Here is a 10,866-nt window from a genome sequence, read left to right as displayed (position 1 = left end):
ATGTCTGATAAACGCGATATGGCTGAGATTGAGAAATTCGATAAGTCAAAATTGAAGAAGACAGAAACGCAAGAGAAAAATCCACTGCCTTCAAAAGAAACGATTGAACAGGGGAAGCAAGCAGGCGAATTGTAATGAGGCACGTGCCGCCAATATGCACTGTACATTCCACAAGCATTGCCTTCTTATTTTACTTCATTTAGCTGTTTAACTTTGTAAGATGCAAAGAGGTTGGATCAGTTTAAGTGACTGTGCCGCCCCTTTTCACATCAGAACTACTGACAACAAAGGCCGCACCTGCCGCTCCCATCTGCTGGGCTGGCTGGGAAGGGGGAGAACTTGCATGTTGGTGAAGGAACAAGCTGGGTGGGACGAGGGTGAAATCCAGAGTAAAAACCAAGCTGGTCTAAGGGGTCCTGCGGGCTGTAAAATGCAGTTTAATCAGAGTGCCTTATTTGTTTGTTTGTTCAAATGATTTTAATTATTGGAATGCACAATTTTTTAAATATGCAAATAAAAAGTTTTAAAACCTGAAAAAAAGTAGTGTATGAAATAGCAATGCTTATTGTTTGTGTCACCTCAGCTCTGAAATTAAAGCTTTAAACTTCTACTCTAAAGACATTTACTTTCTTTAAAAGACAGCGTTTGTGCATTTCACTTAATATGAAAATATAAAAATTCCTTATTGGGATAAAAATTCATCTTTTGCTGGCATTTTGACAGGAAATAAGAAGGGTGGGAGTGGCGGTAAATAACAATTTTTCTTCCTCTTTCTGTGTTTCTGTGTGAATGATATTTGTTTTTTACTTAAACTGAAGGCAGTTAATTGGTGAATACTGCCACAAAAGCAACTTTGGCTTTTTGAAAAACATAAAGGTCTTAAGGAAATAGATCGTATATTGAGATCCAATCTTTCTTTCTGGGAAGTATTGAGAGGAAGATCTTTAGAAAAAGAAAACAATGATAAATTGTTTTAACTGAGTGCAATCTTAGAAATCATCTTTCTTCAGGCTTTCATTTCTCAGAAAACAATTCTAAGGCTTAGAGAAGTCACGTGGGTTGACCACAGTCACTGCATGACCTGCTGACAGAGGCCTTGAGTCCCAGCTGGGGGAGGGGGCTGGGTGTCCTGCACCAACACTTATGCTCACACACCCACGCTTGCTGAGAGTGGGATACTCTCTCCTGCTCATATAAAACAACCATAGCACGCTGAGGTCTGCTTTTCTAGATCTTCTGTGAGAGATAAACTGGGAAAAAGGGGGGAAAAGTAGAGTACCAGTAAAGCAGAGAGGAATTAGGGATGATACTTTCGGGAGAAGTGAGACCTCAGAGAGAGGGAACTCCTGCCAGACCAGATTGCAGTGCAAGAAGGCATGCAGCTTAGACCTCCTGACCTTTCATATTGTTAGCCACACAGTTCAGATTCTCCTCTGACCTTTCATTCCTTGGTATCTTGTTAGTCATGGGAGAGACGCCCTTAGAAGAGGAACATGGGGTCAGAGAATAGCATCATGCAACTCCCATACAAGCCGTTGCATGACCATTCCCTTAAGCATTAAGCCCCAGAACAATGAGGTTCTGACCCACATGAAATAATCTTATGAACAAACCTTGGATCTGTTAACCATAGAGAGAGTTTGGGTCAAACTAGAGATGAAGGACCAGATCTCTCTCTCTCTCTCTCTCTCTCTCTCTCTCTCTCTCTCTCTCTCTCTCACACACACACACACACACACACACACACACACACACACACACACCCTTCCCTTTCCCCTTCTTTGCGCTCAGGTGCACTCTTTCTCTAGAGCAGTGGTTCTCAACCTGTGAAAGGGGTCGCGACCCACAGGTTGAGAACCGCTGTCAGGGGTCACCTAAGACCATCGGAAAACACAGATATTTACATTACGTTTCATAACAGTAGCAAAATTACAGTTATGAAGCAGCAACGAAAATAGTTTTATGGTTGGGGGTCACCACAACATGAGGAAATGTATTAAAGGGTTGCGGCATTAGGAAGGTTGAGAACCACTGCTCTAGAGCATGCCAAAGCCTTTCCTTCCCCCTTTCTTCCCTTAGGAAAGTTATCTTTGCTTTCTTTCTTCTAAGCTCCAAGGGCCCTTCTTTGCCTCTGTAACTTGCTTCCTGAGTCCATGCAGTCTAGCTGGTTCACTTATTCCATGGCTCACTTCTTCTATCCCCTGTGACTTTCTAAATAAACTTTTGCTTATACTAAAGTTTCTTGGCTCTGAATTTTTTTTTCTTAGCCCAACTCAAGGACCAAGGTGTAATATCTGCTGTAGTTCTCTGTTTACATATCAACAAAATCACACTGTCTTCTGCTCTCTTGGCCTGTCGATTCTCTCCTGCCTCTCTCTGTGGTAAATTCTTCCTTCATTTCCAGCGGTCAATAGTCCCCCAGTCCTTTATTAATCCACAATTAAAATGAGTCCTTCATAATGAGAGAAAAAAAAAAGAGACATATGTAATACTTTCAACAATAGAGAATTAAAAATAAATAAATAAAATGAGTCCTTCAATTAACAGTAAGTGATCATCATATCAGATTCCTTCTTTCCCAGAGCTGCCTCATCAGTATTTGCTTGTTGAGCTTTCTCTCTGTGAAATGAAGGCCTGCTCCCAATCCCCACGCTTGCCTCCTTAGTCCGAGTCAGACCTCACAGAGCAAGTGGGATCACTAGGGGCTCTGAATTTATTCACTCATGCCAGAAAGCACTTTAACATTGTTTTTGGGAATTGATCATGAATGTGGGACAGCTTTCCACATGCACAACTCATTTATGATGGTGATCCTACCTAGAAGGTATGTTATCAGTATAAGGTTTGTGTGCCCAATGCTTCAAAAAAAAATGCCAATATTTAAAACATCAGAATTTGAAGTAAGCAAAGACTCATTGACCAAAGAGATCCAGTTCAAGAAGATGGGGGTGGGGCGGGGGAGGGTGCCTTATGGTAGGGTTGCCAAAGGAGGAACACATGAGGCCAAGAGGGGTAAAGAATTATGAATTTATTAAGTCATCAGGAAACCAGATGGGCTGAGCCCCAAAATGGCACCAGCATCCAGGACAGGGAGTCAGAGATTTTGAAGGACTCTAGGTGGGCTTTTTCTGGGCAGAGAATTCTCTGGGCAGGTTCCCAGGGAAAAGATAATGGTCTTAGCAAGTGAATGTGGTCTTAGCAAGTGGAATGTGGTCTAAGCAAAAGGGAATGTTGGTTGTAACATGGTCTAAAGGTCAGTTCCCAGGGGAGGGGGTATTGATTCAATTATTTGATCATTCCAGGCTTTTTGTTTTATGGGATAGGGATGAAGGTCATATCTTCCATAGTTACCTCTTGCTGAGGGGAGACGCTGAGATCACAGGGGGATGGACTTTGATGGTAGTCGGCTAGAACACTGTACAGATCCCTCATGGTTGGTGTGAGGGGTTGTAGCAGCATGATTTCACAAGAGACTGGTTGGTTGAAGGCTCAAAAGCGGTCCTGTTGAGTTTTATGGGAGGTAAAGGCTGATCCCGATGCTGCCACATATCACTTATTCGGTTTTACTGCTTTTCTGGGCCTGGAACTGAAATACAACTGAGGCCTAGATGTTCTCTTCAGGGAGGAAAAGATAAGGGGTCTAAACTGCCTGACTAGTGATATGAAAGGGGAGGACAGATTACCCTAGGAGTGAGGTACTTGCTTTCCCAGTTTTTTTCCCTTGCTAGGCAGCTGGAGCTTTCTGCCCTGATAGATTTCTGTACCTGGCCCATCATCCTTGCTCTAGGGGTCAAAGGGCCAATGAGGACTGGACACAAAAGGAAATTGTGATGGTGTCTAGGTTTGCAATTTCCTGAGTACAAGTAGGGCTTGTAACCTGATGGAGACTAACTGTTCTATAAATTTTAGTATTACTAGGGCAAAAGCTATAACAATAAGAATTATGACAAATGGTCTGTTGGAAGAAAAGAGACATTAGTTTGGAGGGTTGCAGTCTACTATACCAAAATGAGGTTTATTCTTAAATCATTTACTCTCACGTGTCCTTGGTTTAGGGAAGATAGGATTTTCTAACAGCTACCTGCTGTTTTAACTATCTCAGTTTCCCTGTTCTGTTTGTCCTGGCTTACTGGCCTGTGTCACTTATCTAACTTCCTTTTAATATTTCTCCCTACAAACCTTCTATAACTTCGCCAGCCTTCTTACAACTTTCACAAACATTCTTACAACTTTAACTCACTTTCTTTTTCCTTCAAAATGCGTCCAAAAACAAAGAAAATGCATGTCTATGCCTTCTGCTATCAAAACCATACAATTTCTTTCCAATTTAATTAGAATTCTTAACTCTTAGAAACCTTAATTTCCAATGATAACCAAAAAGTAAACAGCCAGCATTTCTTAGGTTGACATTTATGAACACTCTCACTTTCAAGAAACATACCTTTAACAAAGCACCAGACATTACATTAACAGTTCCAAATCTATTTTATAGATTTTCTATAACAAAAGCTAAAATCAGGTGAACTTAAAACTTGAAATATTTAGATGTTTATCATTTAACCCAGCAATGCTTCAAAGCTTTTAAGTTACCAAAGACTTTGGAAAATGATGTATAGGCCTATGAGGCTGGAGAAAAGTCAGAGAGGGGGAGGGATCTGGCCCCGAAGCCTGTTGTAGGACTGCAGTTTCTAGGCCTCCAGCCACTTGGATTTAAAACTGCCACATTTTTCCTTAGAAATAACATGCAAAGGTTTGGGTGATAGTTGAAAAGGAAAATGGGGGGAGGGGAGGTGGGGACTTACAACCTAGTTCAATATCTGGTTAAAACTGTAATCTTACTTCTCCACTCTGACTGACTTGGGTGGAGCTGCGGCCCATGCCCCCAAGGCCCCGCCAAGACTGACGGGTGTAGCTGTGGGGACCCTCATGGGCCCACCACAGGAGGAGATATATAGGTCAGAGCCTCCCCACGAGTTCTGTTCAGGCTTTGGATCCAGAATTCCACTGGACTAGCAGATCTGTGAAATAAAGATTAAACTTTCCTCCCTCAGAGTGCTGGCTCATCGTTCTCCCGTGCATTCTGCCACAACATGATGAGTTCAGCTTCTGATAATAGCTAGACTGTTCAGTAAACATTTGCAGTTTTTCAGTAAAGAAACTGCTTTTTGGGAAGGGGGGTGAGAAGGCGCTGAGGTGAGAGCAGATTTCAGAGCATTAAAGGGGTGAGAATGCTGACCTTGGGATCCACTGCTAAAGGCTCAGTGAGGGGTGCCTTTGCTGTGTCATATAGGGGCTTTGTGAGAAGACTGAAGTTAGGAACCCAGAGGCGAAAGTACCCAGCGAGGCTGAGAAAGGAGAGTATTTCCTATCTAGAGGAGGGTACAGTCATGGAGGAGATAAGGTGTTTATGATCTAAGCTAATGGCTCGACTTTGTGGAGTGAAAGTGAAACTGAGGTAGGTGATTGTGGTTTGGGACAACTGGGCTTCAGAAGGGATACACGGGAGCCCTGGTCGGGTACTGAGGTAGAAGAGAAAAGCGTGGCAAAGGGGATGTCTAGTGTGGAGGAAAGGGGCCACATGCTAACCTGACAAGCTCAGGGGAGGCCTGCATGGCAGTCTTGCAAACTCAGAGACCTAAAGTAACCACAAAGGATGGTCTGAAATTAAACTTTAACTAAAAGCAGTTATGGTGGGCAGTTACATTCTAGGCTGGTATCTTCACTGACAAGGACAACCTTTACCTTAACTGAGCTTATCTGTCTTTTTGCATCTATAATACCATATCCTTGAAATGTCTGGGTAACTTGTAACACCCCTTTTTCCGGATCCCTTGGGGCACAACCTAATGTGGCTGGGCGCCAGGACAGATACCACAAATGCCTTCATTGTTATCATGTTAATTGTTCCTGCACCCACCTAAGTATCTGTCTATCATTTTACTTTTTGTCCAATCCCAGAGGTTTCCTCGCTTTGCTTTCTCCCGCATCTCTAATCTACTGTGTTCCCCGAAAATAAAACATCCTCCGAAAATAAGACCTACTTACACGTTTCCTTCTGAGTGAAATATAAGGCATCCCCCGAAAATAAGGCCCCCAGGCTCTGTCTCAGAATGAAAATTAATTTACCGTAAACTGGTCACTAGGGCCGCCCCGACTGGTGTCTAGCAACCAGTGACGTTACGCGGAGTCCTGACGTCACTGCTGTGTGGAGGCGGAGCGGAGGTTGGAGTGCAGGGCGGGAGAGAGGAGGAGACTTTCACAGATGCGTGTAGAAGAACAGGAGGATTAGAGCGGACGGGACGTGGCGAAGGTGGTGAGTGCTGGTCTGTCTCTGGTGACACTACCTGATGCTCGCGGCCGCCTTCATGATGACTGAAGGTTCTCAGTCAGTGGCAGACCCTGCTCCAGCCCAGATCCAGGCCCCAGCAAGCCCAGTGACAGTCCCCAGGCAGGCCCCAGGGGGTAAATGTCTGATAAAGGGGTAGGGGGGATGTCTGGTGAAGGTGTTCAGTGGCACAGGGGTGGGGGGAGGGGGATCACTTAAAATGACACAGGAGGATCAGAGGGGACAATCAAAATGACACAGGAGGATCAGAGGGGACAATCAAAATGACACAGGAGGATCAGAGGGGACAATCAAAATGACACAGGAGGGTCAGAGGGGACAATCAAAATGACACAGGAGGATCAAAAGGGGTTACTAAAATGGTAATCCCCCCTCTGATTCTCCTGTGCCATTTTGATCCCCCCCTCTGATCCCCCCTGTGTCATTTTGAGTGATCCCCTTCCCCCCACCTCAATACCCCAATTCCTTTTTTTTACCCCTAGAAATGAGCGCAAAAAGAAAAAGCTACTCCGTGGAGTACAAGAAAGGAATCATGGAAGACTCTTGGGGCCAAAATCTTACTGCTTTCTGCAAAGAGAAGATGTTGAGTATCCAATTGGTCCGAAAATGGCGAGCAGAGTATGGTAACCTCATTGAACAAGTGGACAAGGGAAATGCTAAAAAGCGCAAGTGTGGATCAGGTCGGCAACCATTATTTTCTGAGCTGGAAGACCTGATCTGTGAATGGGTTGTTGACAGGAGAGCAAAGGCTTTGGTTGTGAATAGGGCTCAGATTCAAGAATTTGCCCTTGCAATGGCACCACAGTTTGACATAGCCCCCAAAGACTTCAAAGCATCACAACACTGGCTGGATAATTTCCTTCAGCGAAGTGAACTGTCTTTAAGAAGATCTACAACATTGTTTAGGTTGGAAGATACTCAAGTTATTAAGCGAGCACTTGCATTCAGTCCTTTATTGATGATGCTGACTTCTCTAAATACAATCTTTCCAACATGATTGCTATGGATGAAACTGCAGTGTTTATGGGCCAATCATCTCAAACAACAATTGAACAGCGGGGTGCCTCCTTAGCGTACATTCCCTCCACTGCTTACGAAAGTGCACGTGTTTCCTGTATTTTGGCAATTCATCTGGATGGCACTAAAATCCCACCTTTAATCATTTCTAAGGGCAAGAAGGAAAAGATTGAACGTGTTTTGGGCGTTTTTATTCTTGAAACTGAAAAAGCCTGGGCCACACAAGCAGTTATAAGGAAGTGGGTCAATTTTATGCTGCCGCTTGTTATGCGAGGGAGCCAAAGAGGTCTGCTAGTCTGGGATGCAGCCAGCACTCACCGCGCTAAAGACATGAAGACATTTCTTCACGAAAGAAAAATAGATCAGATAATGATTCCCGCAGGAATGACGGCCTATCTCCAGACTCTTGATATTGCAATAAACAAGCCATTCAAAGACAATTTGCGCATGGAAATTAATGACTACATTGAAAATAGAATGGAGAGAAATCAGCGTGGAAACTTTGTGAAACCTAAACTGCAAGAAGTTGTGACTTGGGTGAAGAATTCATGGGAGAAAATCACTGACAGATGCATTGCAAATGCACTGTGAGCAGGCTACCTTGACAAGCAGTACTCATTTAAAGACAGTGCTATTGCTAAACATGAGAGATTTGGTCCACTGGTTCTGAAAGAAATGGAGTCACAAGAAATTCACCAGGAAATTCAGGAATTAGATTGTTATGATGACGTTCCAGAAGATGATGACATGATTGTCATTGAATAAATGAGTAAATTCTTGATACTGTAGGATTCACAGTTTGTCTGGTTTGTGTTGACAACTACTGTACTACTGTACCGTATACAGGTAATAAATTTCCTTTATTTTCATTTAACAATAAATGTGTACTGTATTCTTCTTCATGGAAAAATAAGACATCCCCTGAAAATAAGACCTAGCGCATCTTTGGGAGCAAAAATTGATATAAGACACTGTCTTATTTTTGGGGAAATACGGTATCACCAATGGATTTCACGTGATTGCAGTGGATAAAACAGATGAGAAACCACCATTCTCTGGAGCATAATCCCAATCCTTTGAGATACTGCTTCCTGGCATTTGTTGACAGTTTGGCTCAGATAAACTCACAAAAATTCTTTACAGGTTTGAGTGTGTGTTTTTTTTTGGTGTGTGTGTTTTCTTTTTTTTTTTTTTTTTTTGTTGTTTTGTTTGTTTTTTTATGTTAACACTAGTAAGCTGCAGTGTAGAGGTGAATTGGCTAATGGCTGTGAGACTAGTCCATTAACCCCCATAATAGAGACTGAGGAGGGGACAAGTGCCACAGAGAATTCGGAGAGGGCAGAATAAGTGGTCCCGGTGTCAGTTAAAAAAGAGATTGGCTTATCTGCCACCATAATCGTTACCCGAGGCTCTGTCCTGGTGACGTAAGTCTGTGGGGCCCTGTCAGAACCTTGGAAGCTTCAGTCTTCGGTGGCCAGTCCCAGGACGTCTGGGAGCTCCAAACCGGATACAAAGGGCAGGATTGCTGAACTGGCTGAAGTCTGGCTTGGAGGGGCCAGACTACAGTCTGATTTCCACTGGCCTTCCCTTCCGCACCTTAGGCAGGGCCCAGGCAGGGGCCTCGGGTTTGGGCAGGACTTGGCCCAGTTTCCTTCCTTGTTGCATTTGAAGCATTGGCCGGAAGGAAGCTTAGCCCCTGACTTACCTTTGTTGGAGGACCGGCACTTCTTTGGGGTTCATGAAAGCAGTGGCTAGGAGCTGAAAGGCCTTCTGGGCCTCAGCCTTGGCCTGATCTCACCTTTGTTTTTTGCTTTGGGTCTCCTTGTCTCTATTATTAAAGACCTTAAAGGCCAGATTAATGAGGTCTTTTAGAGGGGTTTGTGGATCTGTGTCTATTTTTCAAAGTTTGTGGTGTATATTGGGGACTGATTGGGATATAAAATGGGTGTTTAGAAGAAGGGGATGTGGGGTCAAAGGTGTTAAATTTCTGTAAGGCCTCTGTGAGGAGGGAGAGAAAGAGAGCTAGATTTTCATCAGGGTCTTGAGTGATTTAATTAAGTTTGTCATAGTTGACGGCCTTGTGGGCAACCTTTTTGAGTCCAGAAATGAGACAGATGTCATATGGCTACAGAGCCAGCAACCTGGAGAACTGACCTGATAGTCCCAACTCAGGTCATTTTGGGGTACTGTGTCAGTGACAACTTGATTTGGCCACCATGTCCTGTCTATGGGGGCATCGGCATGGTCCTGCGCTGCTAGCCAAACATGCTCCTTCTCCTCTGGGGTGAGAGAGGAGGACAGGATGACATAAATGTTGTGCCAGGTCAGGTCATAGGACTGGGTCAGGTATTAAATTCCTTAGTAAAGGTGGTCAGGTTGGTGGAAAATGACCTGAGATGCCTCTCAATCTGTATGAGGTCGTACTTGGAAAATGGGATATGTACCCAGATGATACCCTTGGTCCTGGCAACCTCTCAGAGAGGAAGAACAGGGGCTGGAGGCTGAGTGTGGAGATAGGGGGTCAGTCAGAGGAAGGACATAAGGAGGTGGGTTCTGGGGACCTGGAGGAGAATGGAGAATCAAGTGATCAGGAGGGTCTGAGGGACGTGATGGGTCGGAGAAGAATGATCAGAAGCCTTAGGGTGGAAAGATCCGGGGTTAAAAGAAGGGAGCTTTGAGTGGAGAAGTAGGATTTGATAAGTAGAGCAAGTTTGACAAAGAGAAGGATGAATGCAGAGTGTAAAGAGGCCTGGATGTAGGGGCTCTCTGACAACTTTCCATTGCAGTGACAGAAATTAAGTCCTGGAGAATGTGAAAATCTCAGGCCAGTGTGAATAATTTATATTGTGGATAAGCACTTTGCCGGACCTCCATGTAAAGGCTGAGTGTGTTAAGGTTGTGGAGGAGATATCCCAGAGGAGTGTTTTTTGGGGGCGATGGGACGGAAAAAAAAATTCTCCATGGTGTAAATTAGGAAGAGGAGTTAAGCAACAAAGGGAGACCCGGGGAGCTAGACTAGAGGGAGGGCATCCCCACAACTATTCCATGTGGCGGGTGTCCTCTGCGACACGGAAGACTGGGACTGGTCCCAGGGGCTGAAGCCGGACTGCATAGGATTTCTGACCTAGTGTTGGAGACAAATGGCAAATCAGAAATCCAGAAGGGTGATCCAATTGTCACTTACCCGAGATGAAATGAGCTGGTGTTGAGTGTGGGATCAGCAATGTCCCATAATCCTCCTTGGCTGGTTCAGGAGGGCCCTTAAGGGAGGGAGGCCTAATTGAAGCTGGCAATCATGTCACCAGAGTAGCATTCAAAGGTAAGCCCAGATCGAGCTGCCGCTACCTACTGCTCTCCCAGTAGCAAACTCGGGGTGACCAAAGCCAGGGGGATGGCTCCCCATCCCCCTGGAACCCTCCAGGATTTTGGCACCAAATGTTAGTGTCACTGAAGGAAGCACGCCTGAGGCCAAAGGGGATAAAGAATTATGAATTTAGGGGAGA

At 44.5% G+C, this 10,866-nt stretch overlaps 1 protein-coding gene across 1 annotated transcript; it reads left to right on the top strand.

Moving 5' to 3' along the window:
* LOC308250202 (thymosin beta-4-like) lies at nucleotides 1–289 on the top strand (the record flags this gene model as incomplete). The annotated part of the gene is made up of 1 exon (XM_080672593.1): nucleotides 1–289. The coding sequence occupies one exon, from the start codon at nucleotides 1–3 to the stop codon at nucleotides 133–135; it is 135 nt and encodes a 44-aa protein (XP_080528719.1). The 3' UTR covers nucleotides 136–289.
* Between the last annotated feature and the right edge of the window lie 10,577 nt (nucleotides 290–10,866).

Source organism: Plecotus auritus, assembly GCF_963455305.1.
Source record: "Plecotus auritus genome assembly, chromosome: 1".
Classification (NCBI taxonomy): domain Eukaryota; kingdom Metazoa; phylum Chordata; class Mammalia; order Chiroptera; family Vespertilionidae; genus Plecotus; species Plecotus auritus.
This window is presented reverse-complemented; position numbering and strand designations above follow the sequence as displayed.